Source organism: Brassica rapa, chromosome A08 (assembly GCF_000309985.2).
Source record: "Brassica rapa cultivar Chiifu-401-42 chromosome A08, CAAS_Brap_v3.01, whole genome shotgun sequence".
Lineage (NCBI taxonomy): Eukaryota > Viridiplantae > Streptophyta > Magnoliopsida > Brassicales > Brassicaceae > Brassica > Brassica rapa.
The window spans coordinates 22,489,815-22,513,838 of record NC_024802.2 but is presented as its reverse complement, the minus strand read 5'-3'; the positions used below and the strand labels follow the sequence as shown (position 1 = coordinate 22,513,838).

Below are 24,024 nucleotides of genomic sequence, written 5' to 3'. Positions count from 1 at the left end.
GCTTTTCATTATGATTAATATCATTTTTGGCATATTATTATCAAAAAGAATTTCAAACAGAATGGGAAACGCGCGTTTACTAATGGGCTTGATCAAAAGCCCAAAGTTGCCCAAATCTTGCAATCATAAAAGGCCCAACTTTTATTGCAAAAGATTTGAAACTAAACCTGTAAAGTCTGTAACCTCTTAAATCTCTCCGTCTTGCTTCCTCCTCCGGGCCTCCGCGATTTCGTTTAGCTAGCTCCGGACCGGAGTAGATAGATAAACCCTTAGCTCAGCCACTAAGGAGCTGAGTCATTCTCACTCCAATTGATCATCTGTTACCGCTCTCTCCTTATCCATCGTCTTCGTTCATACTAAGATGAACTGTGCAGTTTCCGGCGAAGTTCCGGTGGAGCCTGTGGTTTCGAAGAAGACGGGTTTGCTCTACGAGAAGCGGCTTATCGAGAGGCATATATCGGTAAGCTCTTCGCTTTTCTTTCGTGAGTAGATTCCTATCTAGTAAGTAAGATCCTTACCAGCTTGATATAGTCAAAACACTGAAAGTTTGAAACTTTACATTCGGTTTCCAAATTGTGTATGGGTCCCAAGGGACTTGTCTGGTAATGATTTTGTTAAGTGCTTTCGGTGCCTTGTAGGATTATGGGAAATGTCCAGTTACTGGTGAACTACATACCATTGCTGACATTGTTGCCATCAAAACTGGAAAGGTAATGCAACTTCTGGAACTGTTTTTCATAGAGCTGTGTTTGTAGAAACTTATAACAGCCCGATTCGCTCTTTGGGACTGTTTTGCAGATTATAAAACCAAAACCATTACACACAGCTAGCATTCCTGGATTGCTGGGATCGTTCCAAACTGTAAGCTTTTATATTGTTTGCTATTTCTTTTTCATGCTTTCTTTTCGAGGCTTTGTATTTGCTGAATCTGGAAAAAACTCCTTTCTTCCCACTAAGGATTATGTAGAGTAGAGCTGTGTGGATCTAAGAACTTGATAGATTATACATGGCTAGGTCCATGTCTCTGTTTAAGCTATTTAGCATAGCATATTTGCACTCTACTCTTTAGTAAAGCTTGTGCTTGATTCATCCGTTCATTTGTTACTGCTATTAAGACAGGATTGTTCACTATTATGTTGAGTTCTGTAAAATAAATGTATAACTTCATTGATATTTCAGGAATGGGATAGTTTGATGCTAACAAATTTTTCACTTGAATTGAACAACAACTGCATTCTGCGAGGCAAGAGCTAAGTCATGCTTTGTATCAGGTATTTTTTATCAACTGCCTGTGCCACCACCTGATATATGCTTTGCTTATGTATTACAGTTTTATTTTCTGGACGTTTCCATTAAGTATTAGTAATAAAGGTGATTGATGGAGTTTTTGGGATACGCTTTTCCTTCTCTTTGCAGCATGATGCTGCTTGTCGTGTGATTGCTAGGCTTAAAAAAGAAAGAGACGAGGCACGACAATTGCTTTCAGAGGCTGAAAGGCAGTTACCTGCAGCCCCCGAAGCTGCCACTGCGAATGCTACTCTTAGTAATGGTAAACGAGGTATGCATGTACATTCTCTTACCAAAATGAGTTGGATATGTAGTCAATTATCTTGTAACAAATTGCTATGTTTTACTGTTGCAAATAGCTGCCGATGGTGGTGAACAAGGTCCCGATGCAAAGAAAATGCGTCTTGGAATTTCGACTGAAGTTATTACAGAACTAACAGATTGTAATGCTGCTCTTTCCCAGCAACGTAAAAAGAGACAGGTAATACATCTAGCTTCAGATATCTTGGTATCTTGGTTGGAAAGTAGAATTCATTAGAGAATTACATGCTAACTCTGTATTTTATTGTTCATACCATACGTTCAACAAATTTGTAGTTTGTATTTTGTTAGATCTTGCACGTGGCCCTTTTGTCTTGATAATTTTTTCCTCATTGGTTTGCTAGATCCCTCCAACATTGGCTTCAATTGATGCTCTGGAGAAGTTCACCCAACTCTCAAGCCATCCACTTCACAAGACCAACAAACCTGGTATTTTTTCAATGGACATCCTACATTCTAAGGTTTGACACCTAGAACCTCTTCAGTTTCTACTCATCACTTGATGTTGTTTTCTGTTCTGGGAAGTCATTGCATTGAGTTGATATTGATAATCAGGATGTCATTGCCACCGGAGGAATCGATACAACTGCCGTTCTCTTTGATCGTGCATCTGGACAAATCTTGTCAACTTTGACTGGTCATTCAAAGAAGGTATGTATTTTCCGTAGTTTTCTATGTTTTTCATCTAGTCTTTTCTCTTTTGTTTTGTGTTTGACATGTTCCTTTTGCAGGTTACGAGTATTAAGTTTGTAGGTGACACCGATCTTGTTTTGACTGCTTCATCAGACAAGGTAAGCCAAAATTATTATATACAAACCTGAGATCCGATGATTTTTTTGTGTAGTGCTTGTACAACATCCGTATAGGAATTTATAGTCCTTCTTTGAGTATTGCATGATCTTAACAAGTAGTATAGAGAACTTGCTCATTTAGACTGTAGAAATGTTTTAGTTAATGCTCACATATCTAGTTCTTGTAAAAGTCATCATGCATCTTTGAATAACTTATGAGACTATCTAAAGAGATCCTAGTGTTACACGTCCCCATTAAAAGTTTACTTCACCTTATAACTCGTGATGCTATCTTTGTTTAAATATTTACCTTGATGCATTTCATACGTAACTTTTGTTTATCACACCATTTATCATTTGCGGTCTCTCTGCTATGTTTGATCATGATAATATGCATCACTGTTCGTCTGATTTTGGTGTTTTGACACTCTGCAGACAGTCCGTATCTGGGGGAGTTCCGAGGATGGGAACTATGCCTGTAGACATACATTGAAAGATCACTCTGCAGAGGTAAGGATAAAACTGAAAAGCTTAGGCTATACTCGCATACAATATCTATCACCTGTAGTACTGTACTTGTTCTGTTATAACGTGTGATGTCTTTTCAGGTGCGAGCTGTCACTGTCCATGCAACGAATAAATACTTTGTGTCGGCATCGCTTGACAGTACGTGGTGCTTTTATGATATGTCGTCCGGTTTATGCCTTGCACAGGTTCGCAAACTTCTTATCCACAAGCAACTGATACCTGTTTTTTCAAGTTTCAGCTTTTCTCCTCGTACAATGATTATAGAAAGCATGAGAAACATTAGTTTTACTCTCCGAAGTGTCTTTCTCATGCTTGTTGCTATTATTCAGGTAACAGATGATTCCGAAAAGGTGGATTACACGGCTGCTGCTTTCCATCCTGATGGTCTCATTCTTGGAACTGGTACTGCTCAATCTATTGTCAAAATTTGGGATGTAAAGAGTCAGGTAAAATCCCCTTGAGATCATCAAGCTTTTTTTAGTATACTCCATCTGTTCCCACGTTAATTTCATCTTTCTCGATGGGCTAATAGGCAAACGTGGCTAAGTTCGGTGGACACACTGGAGAAATCACATCTGTATCATTCTCTGAAAATGGTTATTTCCTCGCGGTGGGTACTTTGACCCCAACTAAACAGAAAGACCAATATCACCGGCTTCAACTTTTACTGATCTATATTTTCTTTTGTCTTGAAATTGTTTAGACTGCTGCGCTGGATGGTGTTAGATTGTGGGACCTGCGCAAGCTAAAGAACTTCCGAACATTTGAATTTCCAGATGCAAACTCAGGTATTCAACCATCTGAGCACTTCTCACTAGTCCATTTTGTTGATTGTGGTATTCATAATTCTAAGACATGGATGGAACTTATTGTGCAGTGGAGTTTGACCATAGCGGATCTTATCTTGGCATTGCTGCTTCAGATATAAGGTGAGGTTTACATTGATACACACAATGCATTCGATAACTAAGTATTCAAAAGAGAGTTGTGCAAGTTCAAGAACCTGTGATAAATGGAAATGCCGTGTATGTTGCATTAGTGGATCGGACTAATGATAACACTTACGCGTTTCAACGTTTCAGAGTATTCCAAACGGCGAGTGTAAAAGCAGAGTGGAACCCAGTCAAGACACTTCCTGATCTATCCGGTACAGGTATGTCATATTAAGCTTTTGAACTCACTGTTCTTCTCTTCCTTTTTTAAGTCTATTATGCAGACATTGTAAATCCATTAAACTTGCAGGTAAAGCAACATGTGTTAAGTTTGGTCCAGACGCCAAATACGTAGCAGTCGGTTCAATGGACCGTAACCTCAGGATATTCGGTTTAGCTAGCGATGGCAGCACTGAAGATTCTGCACAAGATTCATGAATAGAAGATGCCTCTGAAGTCTCACCGCCAAGAGTAGCTCGTGCCTTACCTTATTTATTTATATTTTGTCTGAAGGATACTTGTATTGATTTCAATTGAGATACAACATAGAAGAAACTGACAATTACAAACTCGGAGAAACGAAAGGTGAAAACGGGATTTGGTGGAACACATTAGTGACCATAGCAGGCCTTGAGTCGATCTTAAGCAGCATCCAAAAGGCATTCCCGCACCCACTGAAGACCCGCTTGCTCTCATGATCCATAGAACTAGAGCATGAGATTAATGTACTGTTTGATAATGATATTGATCGAAATGTGTAATTTTCACTAACCAATTGCGCCTGCCAAAGTTTTACAAAGGATCGTCAAACATATATTCATTCTTAACATTCTTATCAAAGATCATGATGAATATCTCATCACCACTGTAGCTGTTTTTACACTACGGTATATGTTTTAAATAGTTTAATTTGTTAGCATTTTCGTTAACTGTGTTCATTGTAATTAAAACATAACAAATGGACTGTAAAAAAATGTTTAATATTAATTATGAACCTGGTAGATTTTATCTAATATGATCCATCTTTTGATCAAAAAAAGAAGATAACCTAGTTCAACTTAATCAAGGGGGAAACAAGGTAAGAAATGTTTGGATTCATGACTATCCATAAATTACCTTAAAAGGAAAGATATCTAACAATTTAAAGAGTCCAACCAAAAGATTTAAGACAAAGATAAAAAAACAAACAAAAGTCAAACACATGTTTAGTCTGTAGAAGAAGAAATCATTGATCTTCATAAATTCCAAAATTTGCGAAATCAATCATATAGAAGAGACAACAATTAGTTTGGAATTAAGCAAAAAAAAAAAAAAAATGGATCATATTTATCGTCAATGGCTAAAGAGGTTTTCATTTAAGAACGCAACAATAGCTCTGACTATCGTCAACGTGCTCATCTTCCTCTACCTCCTTCGCGACCTTTTCACTTCATCATCATCATCTTCTTCTTCCTCTCACCGAATCATTTCAGGTTTGTTGCCAAGTTTCACAGGATTTCAAATCAAAGTTGCTCATCTTGTGTTGGCTCTTTTTCGTATGTGCTCATAATTACAACAACAAACCTCAGGCTTTGTTGACAAGTTTTTCATATTTTGGAACCCGTTCCCTAGATTAAGTGTATCCCTTCAACAGTTGAATTCAATATCACGTTGGATTTTAAGGCTTTCTACAAAGCTGAGAAACGATTTGAAGAATACTTTAGATTCTGCCTGTTGAACTGAATATAGAACACTTGGAGTTTGTTGTGCTCATTGTCCATGGTCCTTGTTTCATTCCTTCACCATACTATACCCTTTGATAAATGCAGCTCAGCTTCGGTATATCAAGGAAGCCCGAGAGATTAGGCTTGCCATGCAACCTTTGGAGCTCATCAAAAGAGTACGCTTACACTGTTTTACATTCCCGTAGCATTTTTTTCAAACCCAAATATACCATCACTGTGTGTCTTTGAATGATAGGTCAAAGAAATACAACAGGAGGCATCTACAGGACATGAAACAGATGTAAAGCAGAACACAGAAGCCGTCGATCTGTCTAAACGGCGTAAAGCTTTCCTCCCCACAAACGAGGAATCAAGCTTGAAAGGTAAAAACGTGGCAACAATAATCTTTTGTTGTTTATTATGCTATGTGATTTAGATCAGAAACAAAAAAACTACATTACGAAGAGGTTTTGATCTGTAACTCACATATGTTCTCTAAAACCGCATAGCATTGGAAGAATGGCGAAAGCGGAAAATGGAACGAGCAAGACAACGGGACCTTGAGAAAACCGGTGGTGTTTCATCATCCAAAACATCATAAAGCCACTACTAACTCTCAACTATCAGATTTGTAACATTATTACCAAAAAAAAGAAAAGAAGATATCAGATTATCATGGCGTCTGCTATATAAAACTATGTAAACATTACAAAGTCTCAGAAAATATTCATATTACTATTATAAACATACATGTTTGAAAGGTCAAGAAATACAAAGAAATCCAATGATCCGATATATAATCCGATTTGAGTTTTAGGAAAAACTATAATTTTAAAATCTGATAAAATCCAAAAAAAATCTTTAAAATCCGGAACCCTGGTACCGGTTGAACTAGTGGTTGATCCAATAGATAATTAAAAATAATAAATTATTAAAATACATTTGGTATTCTAAAGAAGAAGTTAGATTTTTAGTTTTTTACTATCTTCTTCCTTTGTTGCCGTTTATGTACGTCGTTTGCCTCAGTTTTCTACTTTGTATGTCCTTCAACTTTTTTTTTATCGTGAATATCTTTTACATTATATTTGTAGTTTTAATTTTTATTTGTGAATTTTAGTTTTTGATGAAAATTTTACTATGCCACATGTACACTGAAACAAACGATGATAGAGAAAACCATAATTAGTTGATGTGTGATTTGGTATCAACAATATATTACAATTTGATATTTTAATTTTTGTTTATTTTAGATTTAAATTTTAATTTCATTATTCACAGTAGACATTTAAATAGTTATGAATTTTAAATCTTAATAGTTTTTATTAAATGTTAAACTGTTTAAATTATTATTGATATTTTGTATGTGAAATAAAAATAAAAATAAAGAAAAATTAATTTAAGAATTTTTATATAATTTTTAAAACATAAAATATCTCTTATGTTTTTCAATATATAATATATTATTAATTTATTAATTTGTAGTCGCGTACGTTCGATCAAACAATTTTGTAATCAGGGATGTTGTTCGGAATGGGTTTTAAAACATTGAATATTATCCCAAATTTATTCTTTTCTTTGACGAAGACATAATATTAATATAAATATTATTTGAGTTTTTGTATAGATAAAGTTTTTGTATAGAATCAGCGAGGACAAAGATACATACATATGCAGCGCATTTTTTTGTCCGTTGGATTAGTTGTGCATGTACCTTCCCCTTCTTTATGCCTTTTGACACATGCGGCTTGACACTGGTTGGCATTGCATGTTCCACTTTTGTTTCGTAATGGAAGATTACATTGGTTGTCAGTTTTTTTTCTTCTGAGCAATCGCCATTTCACCTGTTATCAATACTATTAAATTAGAAATATGTCCAATTGATAATAGTTGAGTCCAACATATTTAATAACTGCATTTAAATTTTCAGAATTGAAAAAATACTTTTACATCCGGAATTACCTTTTATTAATCAACACACCATTTGTAACTTCTAACCCAAAATTCTAGGTACCACCTTTTCTTTCTAATACAAATATTACCGACAGTTATATATATATATAAATATATAATAACTAATATTCCTTCTTTTTTGGGTTTTATCAAATCCTAATTGTTAACGTATATTATTATTTTATACTAAAATTGTGATTAAAATCTGTTACACTATAATTATATACATGAATGATCACTTTTCACTATATTATTATCATGTTATGCAGTTAGGTTTGCTTCTTTTGTCAGTATTCCATCCAAATTGTTTTTTATATGTTATTCGATAATCTCAACCCAACATTTCATTTGATTTTTTTGTCATCACATTTTATTTGATTAATATAACACCTTTGTTTATATAAATGATTTATGTACACAGTTAAATTATTGACATATCTTTCTATAGTTATATGTTAATTACTCTTTATTTGTTATATAAATAATTTATGTACACGGCTAAAAAGTATAAAATGATTTATGTACATAGTTATATAAATTATTGACATATCTTTCTATAGTTATATGTTAATTACTCTTTATTTGTTATATAAATGATTTATGTACATAGTTATATAAATGATTTATGTACACGGCTAAAAAGTATAAAATTTGACTATTAATTTATAATCACTTTATATTTGTTGAGAAACAGTACAAAATAATTTACTTATAGTAGTTTCATTTTTTATTTGTATCTCTGATAAAAAATAAAATACACACTATTTTCACCAACTATTACTTATAATCTCCGATTGTAATTATCTCTGATATATTTTATAAAAAATCATTATAACACTATAACAACATAACTTAAAAATTATTATGTGTAATAATAACATTATTATCATTATATATGAAATCAAATCATGAAAATTTAGTGAGAACATATAATTTTATCTATTTAATTAAGATTTAATTATTAAACAAAATTGTAACGACACTTTGTTATTTAAAAAAAAATAACTGTTTAGGAATAAAATGCAAAATTAATATGTGAAATGGATATGACTTAAGTATATAGTTATGCAACATCAAAAATTCAATACAATTATTGAAACCTCTTAATAATAATTAAAAACAAATTACACAAATATGATTATAAAGAAAAACACAAATATGGTTACAAATAAAAACACAAATATAAAAATTAAATTTCTTAAAAAATGTCAAACAAAAAATATACCCGCCCTTTAAAAGAGCGGGTCAGAATCTAGTTATAATAATTAAAACATAATTTTAGTTTTAATATTAAAAATAAAAAATCATTATTTGTAAAACATATGTTTAAAGAATTTTCTTCATAAATAGAACTGAAAGTCTAAAACATCTCCTTTCTTAATCATTGATTACTTTCAAAAAATCATTAAACGCAATATTATAGAATTAGACATACAATTTATATAGGTATATAAAATAAACGCCATCAAATAAAATTTATTTTAGAAGGATTATATAGTATATTAATAAAATTGTAAATGAAAATACAAACCAAACAGAAAAATTGTGAGCATAAAAAAACCAATAAGCCAAGAATTGAAAGCAACTTTCATCCTCGATAGTGAAATAATGGTGTTTTAAAAATTAGAGAAATAGAGACGTACATTTATAGATGAATCACAAATTAAAATATGTCTAATTTAAGTTATGCACATATTCAAATTACGATATAAATGGATCTATTTTGACCATGAAAATCCCATAAATAAATAATAAAAAATTAATTCATTTATTTTATATCTAAAATTGTGGATTTTGGATGTAAAATTTATATCTAAAAATCCATATACTTAAATATCTTTCAATGCAAAACATAATTGGTTTTATATTAGTTATCATTATTATATAATATTTTAACAGTAAAATCATGTTTTCTTGTCAAAATTGCATTCATGTTTTTTCTCACAAAAACGGTTGAATCTTATATTTTCACGTACACTGCTAAATCATGCTTTCACACAAAATCGTGATGGAGTAGGAATTTTTATTGTCAGGAACCCACACCTTCAACTATAGGCAGTGTTTCTACGCCTTACTCGGACCCGCGGTTGGACCATAAATCCACCGAACCACTAAACAATACAGTTTCAAATTCTGGTAAAAGCCGCTAAAAACTCCTAAATACGACAATCTAGCTATCAGTTGAACCGCCAGGTGAACCAATAAGTAATTTTTATTTAGTTTTATTAGGTTTTTACTTATTTTATTAAGTATATTTTGTATTCTTAATAAGAAGTTAAGCTCTTTAATTTTTAAATTTGTAGTATTCTCGTGAGATTATCAGTTTCTTTACTGCCACATATATCTATTTCAACTTTTTTTTTTTAAATTTTGTTCTTGTGAATAGAATTTGTTTTAGCCTTCTAGGTTTTAGCCTCTACCATATAAATTGTGTTTTTTAATTCTTATTGTAAATCATATATTAAATTATTTAAGTTATTTTTAAATATTTCATATGTGAAATGAAAATGGAAAATATCTCTTATATTTTTAATAAATATGAAATATCTCTTATATTTTTAATAGCTAATATGTAATCATAAATTAAAATTAATTAATTTATAAATCCGCATTTATCCGACTCAGTAATTCGGTGATCCGTAAAGTAGTTCGGTTTACTGTTCGGACGGGGTTAAAAAAACATTGCTTCTTTCTCTCCTCTTTGATCCGTGAAAAACGAGATTACATTAACCGGACCGGTTTAATTGAATGGAGAAGGGGTAATTTAGGAATCAGAAAGTTTCATGATACTCCGTTCGCTTTTCCAACGTCCGTGGGGGGAAAGAGGAGAAGAGAGAAACTAATCACCATTTTGATTCTAATCTACCATGAGAGAAGACGCGAGAAAATTCTGAAGCTGGGGATGAACAATGTTCGTTACAAATTCTCCCGTGGAATCACGTTTCCCGAGAAAATCAATGTGATTTTATTTTTTTCCAATTTTTGGTTTTGTTGATGTTTCTCTCCGTCGAGAAAATCTGAGCAGATTCCATCATAACAATGGTATGAGCTTTCTCTTTTTCTAATTGCATTTTGTAGTTTCTTCAAATCATATTTTTTCCTTTTGGTTTCTCTCTGTATAAAATTGTTTTTTGAGTTTCTAAATGTGTAACAATGGTTTTGTTGATTTGAAAACTTTCCTTGTTTGATTGAATCGTGAATGAGCATTTCCCAAAACGATGAAGAAGAAGGATTCTAGAAAATTATCTTATATTGTTCTCCTCTTGGCTGTTTTGATGATGTGATTATATGTGCAGGCCGCTTCAGCCAAAGTAAGCGTAGGGTCGCATGTATGGGTGGAGGATCCGGATGAAGCCTGGATAGATGGTGAAGTAGAAGAAGCTAACAGTGATGAAATCACTGTCAACTGTTCTGGAAAGACGGTAATAGCTTGTGAAAATAACTTGTTAGATTAAAAAAAAAGCACAGTTATGTATATGATGTATCTGTTTGTTAGGTTGTGGCAAAGGTAAATGCTGTTTACCCCAAGGACCCCGAGTTCCCTGAGCTTGGGGTCGACGACATGACAAAGCTTGCCTATTTGCATGAGCCAGGGCTTCTCCTCAACCTTAAGTGCCGATATGATTCAAATGAAATTTATGTAAGCTTCAGCTACACTTCATTTACTAGTTTTCAACACTTCAGCTAAATTTATTTTATGATGAATGCAGACATACACAGGAAATATACTGATAGCTGTGAATCCCTTTAAAAGGTTACCCCACCTTTATGGAGTTGATACGATGAAACAGTACAAAGGTACCCCTTTTGGTGAGTTGAGTCCACATCCTTTTGCGGTTGCAGATTCTGCCTACAGGTATCGCTGCATTCTGTTGGTGTTAATTAGCTTTGTTTTATTGAGGCACTATCAGTTGGTTTTCAGCCTTACAGTCATCACCAAAATATAAATTATAGGAAAATGATCAATGAGGGAGTGAGCCAGGCGATCTTGGTGAGTGGTGAAAGCGGTGCTGGGAAGACGGAGAGCACAAAGATGCTCATGCGGTTTCTTGCCTACATGGGGGGAAGAGCTGAGAGTGAAGGACGATCCGTGGAGCAGCAAGTTTTGGAGGTAAGCAATTTTCTAAAACATAAGGCTACATGCTTGCAAAAATTTACACTTAGTGAGTTACCTCCTCTGATTTACTTTCATGCTTTGCAGTCTAATCCGGTTTTAGAAGCTTTTGGCAATGCAAAAACCGTTAGAAACAATAACTCAAGGTGGAGAGGATGGGTCTCACGTTTGTTAATTTATCCATTTTGTATTTCCTTGAACCCAAATTTAAAATAAGATTCCTATGTTGCAGTCGTTTTGGTAAATTTGTGGAGATTCAGTTCGATCAAAGAGGAAGAATCTCGGGAGCTGCTATCAGGACATATCTGTTAGAGAGGTCGCGGGTTTGTCAAGTTTCTGACCCTGAAAGAAACTATCATTGCTTTTACATGCTTTGTGCTGCACCTGAACAGGTAAGCCTGATCTCTTCTATGGCGGTGTTAGTTTGAAATCTTAGAGATCCTATAAATATATATCCAATGCTTGACTTTACATGAGATCGTCGCTGACTAAAACAGTATTTGTCATGAGGTTTCAGGAAACTGAGAGGTACAAGTTAGGAAAACCAAGCACATTTCGCTATCTAAATCAGTCGAATTGCTATGCGTTGGATGGGCTTGATGATTCCAAGGAATACCTAGCTACAAGGAAAGCTATGGACGTTGTTGGAATCGGTTCTGAAGATCAGGTACTTTCCTTTTGGTTGCTTATTTACACATGATTAGACATAGGAATAACTCTACTTAAATTCTATTTCTTCAGGATGCAATCTTTCGAGTAGTAGCTGCAATCCTTCATCTTGGGAACATCGAGTTTGCAAAGGGTGAAGAATCAGAAGCAGCAGAACCTAAGGACGAAAAATCACTGTTTCATCTAAAAACAGCAGCCGAACTTTTCATGTAACTGCTTCACTACTCTGTGTTTTCTCTGACGGTTTTCTGGTTAGCCATAATTAGACCCTTAACTTGCTTTTTGTTTCAGGTGTGATGAGAAGGCTTTAGAAGATTCCTTGTGCAAAAGGGTCATGGTGACTCGTGATGAAAGCATTACAAAGTCGCTTGATCCTGATAGTGCAGCTCTAGGGAGAGATGCACTAGCCAAAATTGTCTATTCTAAATTGTTTGATTGGTAGGTTAACGATAACTCTATCATTTTTAAGGGAATTGTATTATTCTTAGGGTATTCTATGCAAAATGTTTTTTCTTGTTTACAGGCTTGTGACCAAGATCAATAATTCCATTGGCCAAGACCCTGATTCAAAACACATTATTGGAGTTCTGGATATTTATGGATTCGAGAGTTTCAAGACAAACAGGTGCTTAACCGGTATGCCTTTGTTTTCAGCTGATATTTAAGTCTCTGAAACTGATAACTGAATTCTTACACTGCTTAGTACTTCTACACTCTCTGATTAAGCTTCTTTAAACATTGAACTGATGGTCTGTTATCGAGTTTCTTATATATCAGTTGCTTCGCTAAAAGATTTCTTGTGATTTAGAACAATGTGATTATTTTGGTTTTGGCCGTTCCTTGCAGTTCTGTGGTTGGCTATTTATTATTATTAATAATCTCTTCTCATTTTCACCGGCAATTTGCAGTTTTGAACAATTCTGTATAAATTTGACAAACGAGAAGCTACAGCAACATTTCAACCAGGTTGGACAATGTCAGTAGATTGTTCTGTTTCTTTGGCTGACCCATATTCATGCATTACTTCATCTTCTCTACAGCACGTGTTCAAGATGGAGCAAGAAGAATATACTAAAGAAGAGATTGACTGGAGTTACATAGAGTTCATTGACAATCAGGATATCCTCGATCTTATTGAAAAGGTTAGCAGTCACATAGTGTGCGATGTTGAAACTTAGTGTTAGCATACCACTAGGTTTGAGTATCTGATATACTCTTTTTTCATCACAGAAACCTGGTGGTATCATTGCCCTTCTAGACGAGGCTTGGTAATGTTTAAAAGCCATGTTTGTTTGTTGCTTCTTTCATCTTATTACATAGAAAATTATTGGTATTTTGTTTGCTTCTGCAGCATGTTTCCAAGATCTACACATGATACATTCGCACAAAAGCTATACCAAACTTTTAAAGATCACAAGCGTTTTTCCAAGCCAAAACTGGCTCAAACAGACTTTACAATTTGCCACTATGCTGGTGATGTTAGTTTTCTTCATAACATGGACCTCTTGCCTAATTGCTTGTCTTGATCTAAGGGAAACATTACAATGACCATACTCGTGTCTAATTCCAGGTCACTTATCAGACAGAACTGTTTTTGGACAAAAACAAGGATTATGTTGTTGGAGAACATCAAGCTCTCCTGAGCTCTTCAGATTGTTCCTTTGTCTCCTCGTTATTTCCACCTTTGCCAGAGGAATCTTCCAAAACATCAAAGTTCTCATCAATAGGCTCTCAGTTTAAGGTCTGATGTAATGATTAGTCCCTATTGATTCTGCTCATAATATCTACTGTGTTTCTCACCATGTATTAAAAATACAGCATCAACTGCAATCTTTGCTCGAGAGTTTGAGCACAACAGAACCACACTACATACGATGTGTTAAACCAAATAACCTTCTTAAGCCAGAAATCTTTGAGAACATTAATATTCTGCAGCAACTTAGGTGTGGGGTAAGCTTTTGGTGTTTCAGAGAACCATAGCTTTCAGTTTTGCAACTGTATTAATTACTCTGCTTTCCAATGGTGTTGTGAAACTTCATGTATATCTGATCTCAGGGAGTCATGGAAGCCATTAGGATTAGTTGCGCTGGATATCCTACTAGGAAGCCTTTCAATGAATTTTTGACCCGGTTCAAAATTTTGGCTCCCGAAACTACAAATAGAAGGTAGCTTTACCAACACTTCGAGGTTTCTCATATTCTCTTAGTTAGGGTATTAGAATCACTCACTTTTTGGGTTCTGATTTTTTTTTGTTATTAGCAATGATGAAGTTGACGCTTGCAAAAAGCTATTAGCAAAAGTGGACCTCAAAGGTTTTCAGGTGCAGTTTCATAATCTTATCTCATTTCTAGTTTGTTTCTTGTATTTTGAAATTAGTAGAAAACATATCAAGGGTTCTGGAAGTCCCACATTCGAACATGTTTGTTACTTGGCCAACACTTCAAAAGATTTATTTTAGCTTTCTATTTCTGGACATATATTACTGGAGATATGATTATCCGTATTAACATTTTTCTTGCATCTTAGATCGGGAAAACAAAGGTGTTTCTTAGGGCAGGTCAAATGGCAGAACTGGATGCTCACCGAGCTGAAGTTCTTGGTCGTTCAGCACGGATAATACAGAGGAAAGTCCTTTCTTATCAGTCCCGCAAAAAGTTTCTGTTGTTGCAGGCTGCTTCAACAGATATCCAGGCCTTGTGTAGAGGTAATACATGTTGTATGCAAATATATTTTATTGACTTCAAGAAATGTCATCAGACTGTCTAATTCCCTCGTCAAACTGTATACAGGGCAAGTTGCACGTGTTTCGTTTGAGAAGATGCGAATAGAAGTGGCTTGTCTGAGAATTCAGAATCACGCACGGACTTATATTTGCCAGAAATCCTATAAGAGCCTGTGCTCTTCTGCTTGTTCAGTTCAGACGGGGATGCGAGCAAAATCTGCCCGAGTCGAACTTCAATTTAGGAAGAAGAGAAGAGCGGCAATCATTATTCAAGCAAGTTTAAGCTCACATGATGATTAATTTTTTTTATCTTCTTATGACTCTCTTTTACCTAACATATACATCTACTTGTTTGGGTATTGATGACATGCAACTTACTGTTTACACAGAGTCAAACCAGAAGATTTTTGTGTCGTCGGCATTATGTGAGAATGAAGAAAGCAGCGATCGCCACTCAATGTGGCTGGAGAGTGAGAGTTGCTCGACGAGAATTGCGTAATCTTAAAATGGTACCACTCCTTTACTAACATATGAAGTTCTTAGTTTCTCTAAATCTGCTCTTTACAAAAACTGACGTTCCATAATAAATACTCAATCTTCGTTTCTTATAATATATCGTGTCAAGTGATGTAGTCGCTTTTGTTACCAATTCACTAGACTAGCAGATCATTTCTTATGTTTCTCTATTTATTCAGGCTGCTAAAGAAGCCGGAGCACTTCAAGATGCTAAGAGCAAGCTGGAAAATCAATTGGAAGAACTCACTTCAAACTTAGAGCTTGAGAAACAGATGAGGGTACACATCACTTCGTTAATGATATCATGCTGGACACCACAGCACCTGTTACGCAACATTGTTTATTTTCTGAGGAAAAAAATATATTTTTCTTAAACTCGTTGTAAACTCGACCACTTTTTTTGGTTCTCTATGAGGCGCCTGATCATTGTACTGTGCAGATGGAGATCGAGGAAGCAAAATCTCAAGAAATCGAAGCATTACAGTCAGCTTTAACTGACATAAAGCTTAAGCTCAAGGAAACTCAAGAAACCAAAAGCGCGGAGATCTCAAGACTGCAGTCTGCTTTACAAGACATGCAACTTGAGATTGAAGAACTCTCAAAGGGACTTGAGATGAGTAACGATCTTTCTGCTGAAAATGAACAGCTTAAAGTTAGTCCATTAAAAAGTCTATGTGTTGAAGATAATGTTTAAAAATTTTACATGTATTATCCTTGTATTTTTGTCTAATGCTCTTTCTTTATAAGGAGTTGGTGAGTTCTTTGCAAAACAAGAATGATGGAGACGTAAGCAAGCTCAGTGAAGAGCAGATAAAACAAGAAGTTCCTGTAATTGATCAGACCGCGATCATTAAACTTGAAGCTGAAAATCAGCAGCTGAAGGTAAGATTACTCAATCTAGATTCCTAACAGATTTCATTTTTTTTTCCTCTTGATTATATATATTCTCATCAAGCATAACATTTTTTTAGGAGTTGGTAAGTTCTTTGGAGGAGAAAATCGATGCGTTAGACAGAAAACATGACGAAACAAGCTCAAATATCACAGAGCAGTTGAAGGAGAATGTTTCATCTGATTATGAAGTCGTTAGCAATCTTGCAGCAGAGAACGAGCGGCTCAAGGTAACCTTTCTACAGATGTAATCTCAACTAAGTATGTTCATTTTATTAGTCCCCTTAATCTGATGAATGAAACTATTTTTTAGGCACTAGTAGGCTCATTAGAGAAGAAGATAGATGGGAACAACTCTTCAGAGGGACAGACGGAGGGGAAAAGCATGTTGAAAGAAGAGAGCTTAACAGAAGGTGGTTCAACTGATAATGAGAGGGTCAACAAACTTGCTGCTCAAAACAAAGACCTGAATGTAAGTGTTCCATATATATAACAGCGTTGAGTTTTGTCTGCGTCTCTAATTTGATTGATAAAAAAATCTACAGGACCTGGTAAGTTCACTGGAGAAGAAAATAGATGAAACAGAGAAGAAGTATGAGGAAGCAAGTAGACTATGTGAAGAGAGGCTGAAGCAAGCTGTAGACGCGGAGACAAAGCTAATTGAAGCGAAGACATCGATGCTAAGGTTTTACTCTTGGCGTTCTTTTTTCTACAATATGTCTAGTTATGCATTACTCTATTATTCTTCTATTTAGGCTTCAGGAAAGGGTCTCCGACATGGAAACAGAAGAACATATTCGCCGGAAGCAGGCGCTGGTTAATTCGACTTCCCGGAGAATGTCACCGCAGGTGTCATTTACAGGAGCCTCGGTAAACAGTTTTTTTACTATTTCTCATACTTCTTTGTAGACTTTTTTGAAGAAGTATTTGACTTTTTTTTCCTTTACCTCTTGCAGGAGAATGGACATCATGTAAGTGATAAAAACTATTGTGGAACTGTCTCAGGCATCTTCTTGCACATCATTAGTAATTATAGATGAACATTTTTTTTGACATATTTTGCGTTCTTACAGGAGTCACTTGCTCCTATACCGGCTAAAAAAACTGGGACAGAATCTTCTCGTATTGAACAACAACCCCATGTATGTGCTTAGCGAAAAAATTAGTCCCAATACTACTTTAATACTTGTTTTAACTGGGTTTAAATGTTTGTCATGTTTCAATGATTCAGGAATTTGTTGACGTTCTTCTCAAATGTGTATCCCAAAATGTCGGTTTCAGCCATGGGAAGCCTGTTGCAGCTATTACAATATATAAATGTCTTATACACTGGAAAATTTTCGAAGCAGACAAAACCAGTATCTTTGACAAAATTGTTCCTGTTTTTGGTTCTGCAATAGAGGTAACCAGAGAAGTTTGGATTTTACTCGTATGGTCAGAGACCAATGCTAGAAGTTAAAGCAATCATCCTCTGCTTATTAAATTTTCAGAATCAGGAAGACGACAATCATTTGGCATATTGGCTAACAAACACATCAACTCTGTTATTCCTGCTTCAAAGAAGCCTAAGACATAGCCCAACTGGCTCAAGCCCCACAAAACCTCCTCAGCCAACTTCTTTTTTGGGAAGGATGACACAGGTAAGGATAAAAAAAACTGTTGTCTTGATGGCCATGCAGCTTGATATTTCAAGTTCTAAACGGCTATTATATTTTTGAATGTTTCATAGCACTTATACCGTATGATTTGTCTCAGGGTTTTCGTTCAACATCTTCCCCGAACCTTTCAACTGATGTGGTACATCAAGTAGATGCTAAATATCCTGCTTTGCTCTTCAAACAGCAGCTTACGGCCTATGTTGAAACAATGTATGGAATCATCAGAGAGAATTTCAAGAGAGAAGTATCGTCCCTGCTTTCTTCCTGCATTCAGGTGTATATACCTTTGGTGACCGACCAACAAACTTAACCTTTGAGACCCTATTCGCTTTGTGATTAATTCTCTTCTAATGATTCAGGATCTCAAGAAATCATCACATGAATCCTCTGTTGTAAAATCACCATCAAAGTCATCTGAAGAGAATCTCGCTGCAAAGTCATCTGAAGATAATAATTCACCCGCCAAGTCATCTGAAGATAATAATTCACCCGCCAAGTCATCTGAAGAGAATCTCACCGTAAAGTCATCTGAAGAGAACTCCCTGAAGAAGTCATCTGAAGAGAACTCCCTGAAGAAGTCATCTGAAGATAATGATTCACCTGCTAAGTCATCTGAAGAGAATCTCACCGCAAAGTCTAAAGATGATAATTCACCTGCTAAGTCATCTGAAGAGAACTCCCTGAATAAGTCATCTGAAGAGAATCTCCCAGCTAAGTCAAGTTCACCAAAACAGTTATCTGAGGAGGATTCACCAGCTAAAGAGGGCCAAGCAGCAATGTTGTCCGCAGAGAACTCGCCAGCCAACTCTTGGCAAAACATTATTGGGCTTTTGAATTACAACCTCATCACATGGAAGAAAAATTATGTAAGAATATTTCTGTATTTAAGCTTCACATACTTCTTCTTAACTTCCTTACTAAAAACGTTTTCTTTCAGGTTCCTCCATTTCTTGTTCAGAAGATCTTCAGCCAAACTTTCCAATACATCAACGTTCAACTCTTCAACTGGTAACTGTTTATATCCCCTTCATCGCCTTTAACTGTGAAATGAATCACATGTGATGCCGTCAACCATTAAACTAGAGCTGTTGTCTGAACGATGCAGTCTTCTCCTCGAACAAGAATACTGCACATTCAACATGGGCAAGGAAGTGAAAGCAGGGTTAGATGAACTAGACTCATGGTGTAGCCAAGCGACTGAAGAGGTATAATTTGTTTTCAAACAACTTTAGTAGCGAAACGTTTTCAGGGGGTGGTTTCACTTGTTACTCTTGAATGCAGTTTGTGGGATCTTCTTGGGATGAACTCAAGCCTACGAGACAAGCCGTAGTGCTCCTGGTTTGGATTTTTCTCTTGACAGTGTTACAGTGTACCACTCTCCCTCTTCTATCTCGTTCCTGAATGTTGATGGGTTTCTTCTTTCAGGTTACAGAACAGAAGTCCACAATTACATACGATGATCTTACAACTAACCTCTGCCCGGTAACTCTCTGCTTCTCTGATGAATTCACATTAAAGGATCAAAATAACTTTAACTTTTTCTGATCTTTCTCTGTGTATCAGGTTCTTAGTACTCAGCAATTGTATAGGATATGTACCCTTTCCAATAACGAAGACCACAACAATCATAACGTATCGCCAGAGGTACGTTGCAATGAATATCTTCCCAGAGATCTGATAAACCAAACATGACAAGAGATTCTTCTATTGACTTTTATTGGTCTTCATGCTGCATTCGATGCAGGTGATTTCTAACTTAAAACTTCTAATGACAAATGAAGATGAAGACAGCCGTTCCTTTTTATTAGACGATGATTCCAGGTACACTAGCTAAATTCACTCACAAACCTCTCTAAACATTGTCAGGCATCATGAATATTTTTTTTTCCTTTTGTGTGAACACAACAGCATCCCTTTCGAAACCGATGAGATCGCTAACTGCATGCAAGAAAAGGACTTTGCGAATGTAAAATCAGTTTCCGAGCTCGCTGATAATCCTAACTTCCTCTTTCTCAAGGACTGAGAAAATGTTTCAGTTTTCTTCCTAATGCCTCTAACTAATTGGGCTAAGCTACCATTGATTCACGTTGGTATAAGCTGTATATGTAATAGGTTTCTGTTTCTAATTTCCCCAAAGGGCGTTTTAATTTGAGCGTCTGTAGCTGATCAGCTTCCTCTTTTTAGCTTGATTGCTTGTACGTCAAGAAACTAAGGCGGGAATTTTGAACTAAAACAAATTTTGTTTTTTTTTTTTTTTTTTTGAAACACAAAGAAATTTTGTTTAATATATAAATTTATCGACACTGAAGACAGCCAAATGGGCCTTGGAAAATTTTGGGCTTAAACTACTTGGCCCAGATTTTAAGAGTAATCAATCTTTACCCAGTGAGAGTAGATATTTTTGCTTTTAAACCTGAGATTCCTCGTGTTACAAAAAAAAAAAACGTGAGATTCCTCTTGCAGAAGGTTAAAGTCAGAATCAAAGACCAATAACAAATTTAAGAGTAACCAAGCTAGAAACCCAAATTCTTATTAGAAAAAGTTTAGTTCCAATTTTCCTTGGTGATTAGTAATTTATTACTGATTTGGTTGTACTTCACTATAGGCTATAACCTTTTAAAGTATTCAAAATGAACAGATAAATATAACCAAACTGAAAACCCAATTTAATAAACCGAAGAAACTAAACCAATCTTGCATGCTTGTTAATAAAAAACTGCTTCCTCTCATTTTTACCATAGAAACAATTACACACAGACACAGATTAACGTTCCAGCAAAATCAGTACAAGAGCACCTGTCTATTGAATAATTCATTCATTCATCTTATTACCCAATGAAAAAGATAAAACAAGAACATATTATTAGATCTCACAGAAACATCATTCATTCATCACGATCATCATCAAATGCATTTGTGAGAAACTGAGAAGAGATCACCAGACATCAGGACGGAGTTCCCCAGTCGCCGGCGGCATCCAACGACCAGAATTGTAAACGTTCTCGCCAACTTTCCATCCCGGAACATCCTTCATTACATCTGCCTCGTAGTCCAGATACTTTTTCCACTCGGACACAAACCTATTCAACACAAATATCGTTACTCAACTGTCTGAAGGTTTCAGAAAGAAAGATTTATAATTAAAGAAAATGGTTACCTTTCATCTTCTTCAGCTTGAAGAATGGGAAGTATAGCTCTACGAGCAGCATATTTCTCTTCCTTCAACGCCCTACACATCAAAATCAAACTTGCTAAGAACCTCAAACCTTATAACTTACTGATAAAGAATTAAACATATACTTAATACTAGTTAGCATCACGAGGAAATTGAAAGTTTCTGATGGGAAGTTAAGGAAGTCCATGGGAAACAACAATATGAAATCTAGTTCTGTTGGAACTTAAAACTCACAAAGAACTTTAATAACTTTCAACTAATTGAGAACGAAATAAACGTGTTTTTTCTTGTTGTGATAAAAGCCAAATGACAAAAGCATATATATAGCAAAAGGGACTAACAAACTCTACATACGTTATATGCTTATATGAAGAAGACAATCAAAATGCCAAGGAACACTCTAACCGAGACAAGATATGAAACAGAACATTCAATAACTACTTAGCAAAGCTTACCAATAACTTGAAATACTAAAATCAAATTTGAACTCTTTTCGTTCCATTCAAATTCCATCACCAACACATTTCGCAATTAATTTTTTTTTAACAAAGGCGAGATCAAACAAAACGAAATGTTCACGAATCTCATTCGTTACCTGCGGATCTTGTTTCCCTGGCCGACCTGGTACATCCCCCAAGCAAATGCACCAGAAACTGTCAGGAAAATAGCCATGGCGCTAGGACCCGTATTGGATATCCGCCGAGCGTATCGGACCGGCGCGAATCCACCCGGTGGCGGACCATCTTGAAGCAGCGGCATATCCTTCACACTCGCCATCCCAGGCTTCTTCCTTATCATCGCCTCCGTCATCTTTGCTCGATCGAATTGACTCTCTGATTCGATTCGATTCGATTTTGCAAACCGAGTGTTCTAGGGGATTCAGAAGTAGAGATGTTAAAATGGGCTTGAAGCCCGCGTACTTAAACGGGCTGACCCATGACTGAGATCCGATTCGATTCGGGGATTCAGAAGAAAGGGCATTTTAGTTGTTTGTTTTCACTAAATGAACTGCGCTTGTTCCAATACTCACACAAATATTCCAGTTCATGTTTTAAAATATGTTTGTTGTTTCAAAATAGATGAAGTTTTGATATATTTTTATTATTTTTAACTTTATTAAAAACTGTATAACCAATTAGATTTTACAGTTATTTTTTAATTGGTTGAATGATTTTTAAATTATATTTGTAATATTAATTTTTAGAAAAAAAAAACTAGATTTCTTAATCTTTGTGCATTTTGAAATAGAGGGAGTATTAAAAAACCTTAACAAACAAAACATTTTATTATATTCAACCAACATAACATTATTTCAGCTAATAGAAAGGAAACAAACCAAAGCAAACTAGCACGATTAACTAAGTGGAAACTAATACAAGAAAAAAAACAAAATAAGCATGAAAATAAGCCAACTAAACATAAAGAGATGAACTAATTAGGTAGCCTTCAAGGACCCTGACCCTGAGTAACCTCAGGCTTGATCGCCTTAATGGCTACACCTATCAAAACCTTGGTCGTTGCTTCTCCCGGATTGTTATGCGCTGCGTAGAGTGCCACAGTGGCGAGTGAGACGACTACTGCTTCAGAGGGGTTGCTAGATAGAGTAGCGTTTCCTTGTCTTTTATCATCTCCAGAGCTAATTTATCTGACTCCTTCTGCTGGTAATAAGCCAGGACAAAAAAAAACAACCACTATGATGAAGAAACACGCTACAGCGAAGGCGATGGCAGCCTGAGCAAAGATGATGCCCATGAAGCACCATAGAGATTTTAAAATGGGGTTGAAGTCCGCTGGCTTAAACATGCTTAGTATAAACGGACTGATCCGTGACCATTTACTATCATGTAGAAATAAATAGGTTTATACGGACTGGCCCGTTTAAGTCCATTTTGTTAATGGGCATATCCGTTTCAACAATATGCTCGAACAACATTTATCGACTTTAAAAAACAGTCAAAAGAAATGGTTCGATCCTTTTATTTTCCTTTCTCAAAGAGATCCCTAAATCATGATCCAATGCATATAGATATAAATGGTCCAATCGGACCAATAATCCTCTTTTTTTTATCTTCAACTGAATCACTGTTCACAATCTCATGGTTAGTGCATTGTGTTTCTTCCTCCAACCTTCATCTTTTGTTCATCTTCTCTTTTTTTTGAGTGCACGCTAGTGCAGGTTTTTTAGTGAATTGTGCTTTGTGGACAATTTTTCCATGCATCTCAATACCTAGTGACCAGTGGTTCATTTGTAATTACTTACAAAACAAAAGTTAGTCTATTGTCTATATTCTCCAATTAATATAGAAGGTATTAAAAGTTGACTAAATGTTTTCACACTAAAAGATAAAGTATGAATTTGAATCATAAGAAATGCAATTAATTACCAGTTATGTAGTTTTCATAAAATTTTGCATACAAACATAATTGTCACCTTGTTATTACGTATGAGACCGAAAAACTTTACAGATCCTTCCTATTGTGTCGACACTTGTCACCTTGCTACTACGTATGGAAAATTTGGTTGTTTGAAATACACAATGGCTTAGCTCAAATGTGATTGGTTAGTCAATATTTGAGTAAAATAGTAAAAACGTTTTTAGCTGGTTACATCGCCAGCACGAGTAAAGTATCTATTCGTTTTTTTTCTTACAGTTTCACTCTTCAGGTTTATCTCGGTTTAATGCGGTTTTGATTGAATGCATCTTACTTGCTCTATGCAATTCGCTAATATTCGATTAGTTTTTCCAAATGATTTTATTAACACAAA

General features: G+C 35.3%; 3 protein-coding genes and 1 pseudogene across 3 annotated transcripts; 3 read left to right on the top strand and 1 right to left on the bottom strand.

Moving 5' to 3' along the window:
- The first annotated feature begins 197 nt into the window (after positions 1-197).
- LOC103836569 lies at positions 198-4,668 on the top strand (annotated as a pseudogene).
- Positions 4,669-4,964: 296 nt separating this feature from the next.
- On the top strand, positions 4,965-7,404 carry LOC103836568. Its single transcript, XM_033276462.1, has 4 exons — positions 4,965-5,331; positions 5,668-5,738; positions 5,819-5,945; positions 6,072-7,404. The coding sequence occupies exons 1-4, from the start codon at positions 5,175-5,177 to the stop codon at positions 6,161-6,163; spliced, it is 447 nt and encodes a 148-aa protein (XP_033132353.1). The 5' UTR covers positions 4,965-5,174; the 3' UTR covers positions 6,164-7,404.
- Positions 7,405-10,316: 2,912 nt separating this feature from the next.
- LOC103836566 (myosin-7) lies at positions 10,317-21,023 on the top strand. The gene is made up of 42 exons (XM_009112847.3): positions 10,317-10,554; positions 10,809-10,934; positions 11,009-11,152; positions 11,223-11,368; positions 11,467-11,623; positions 11,714-11,772; positions 11,859-12,018; positions 12,144-12,293; positions 12,368-12,504; positions 12,587-12,733; positions 12,819-12,920; positions 13,204-13,261; positions 13,336-13,437; positions 13,526-13,563; positions 13,647-13,773; positions 13,866-14,036; positions 14,114-14,245; positions 14,351-14,460; positions 14,555-14,615; positions 14,822-14,999; positions 15,085-15,290; positions 15,407-15,526; positions 15,713-15,811; positions 15,973-16,185; positions 16,281-16,415; positions 16,505-16,654; positions 16,738-16,896; positions 16,970-17,109; positions 17,180-17,294; positions 17,381-17,395; positions 17,498-17,566; positions 17,656-17,826; positions 17,915-18,064; positions 18,180-18,356; positions 18,442-18,948; positions 19,020-19,090; positions 19,188-19,287; positions 19,364-19,420; positions 19,508-19,564; positions 19,646-19,726; positions 19,827-19,903; positions 19,991-21,023. Exons 1-42 carry the CDS (start codon positions 10,552-10,554, stop codon positions 20,103-20,105), a joined length of 5,292 nt encoding a protein of 1,763 aa, XP_009111095.2. The 5' UTR covers positions 10,317-10,551; the 3' UTR covers positions 20,106-21,023.
- LOC103836565 (NADH dehydrogenase [ubiquinone] 1 alpha subcomplex subunit 13-B) lies at positions 20,788-22,123 on the bottom strand. The gene is made up of 3 exons (XM_009112846.3): positions 21,853-22,123; positions 21,240-21,311; positions 20,788-21,162 (listed from the first exon to the last, which is right to left on the bottom strand). The coding sequence occupies exons 1-3, from the start codon at positions 22,065-22,067 to the stop codon at positions 21,018-21,020; spliced, it is 432 nt and encodes a 143-aa protein (XP_009111094.1). The 5' UTR covers positions 22,068-22,123; the 3' UTR covers positions 20,788-21,017.
- Between the last annotated feature and the right edge of the window lie 1,901 nt (positions 22,124-24,024).

What these genes read in the sequence shown, in the direction of transcription:
- LOC103836565 (XM_009112846.3), bottom strand. Translation starts at nt 22,067, where the DNA reads ATGACGGAGGCGATGATAAGGAAGAAGCCTGGGATGGCGAGTGTGAAG. An exon ending in CAGGGAAACAAGATCCGCAG is followed by an intron (nt 21,312 to 21,852) that starts GTAACGAATGAG and finishes TTTGATGTGTAG; the next exon opens with GGCGTTGAAGGAAGAGAAAT. An exon ending in CAAGCTGAAGAAGATGAAAG is followed by an intron (nt 21,163 to 21,239) that starts GTAACCATTTTC and finishes TGTGTTGAATAG; the next exon opens with GTTTGTGTCCGAGTGGAAAA.
- LOC103836568 (XM_033276462.1), top strand. Translation starts at nt 5,175, where the DNA reads ATGGATCATATTTATCGTCAATGGCTAAAGAGGTTTTCATTTAAGAAC. An exon ending in CTTTGGAGCTCATCAAAAGA is followed by an intron (nt 5,739 to 5,818) that starts GTACGCTTACAC and finishes TTTGAATGATAG; the next exon opens with GTCAAAGAAATACAACAGGA. An exon ending in CGAGGAATCAAGCTTGAAAG is followed by an intron (nt 5,946 to 6,071) that starts GTAAAAACGTGG and finishes AAAACCGCATAG; the next exon opens with CATTGGAAGAATGGCGAAAG.
- LOC103836566 (XM_009112847.3), top strand. An exon ending in TTTGTGCTGCACCTGAACAG is followed by an intron (nt 12,019 to 12,143) that starts GTAAGCCTGATC and finishes ATGAGGTTTCAG; the next exon opens with GAAACTGAGAGGTACAAGTT. An exon ending in ACAGCAGCCGAACTTTTCAT is followed by an intron (nt 12,505 to 12,586) that starts GTAACTGCTTCA and finishes TTTTTGTTTCAG; the next exon opens with GTGTGATGAGAAGGCTTTAG.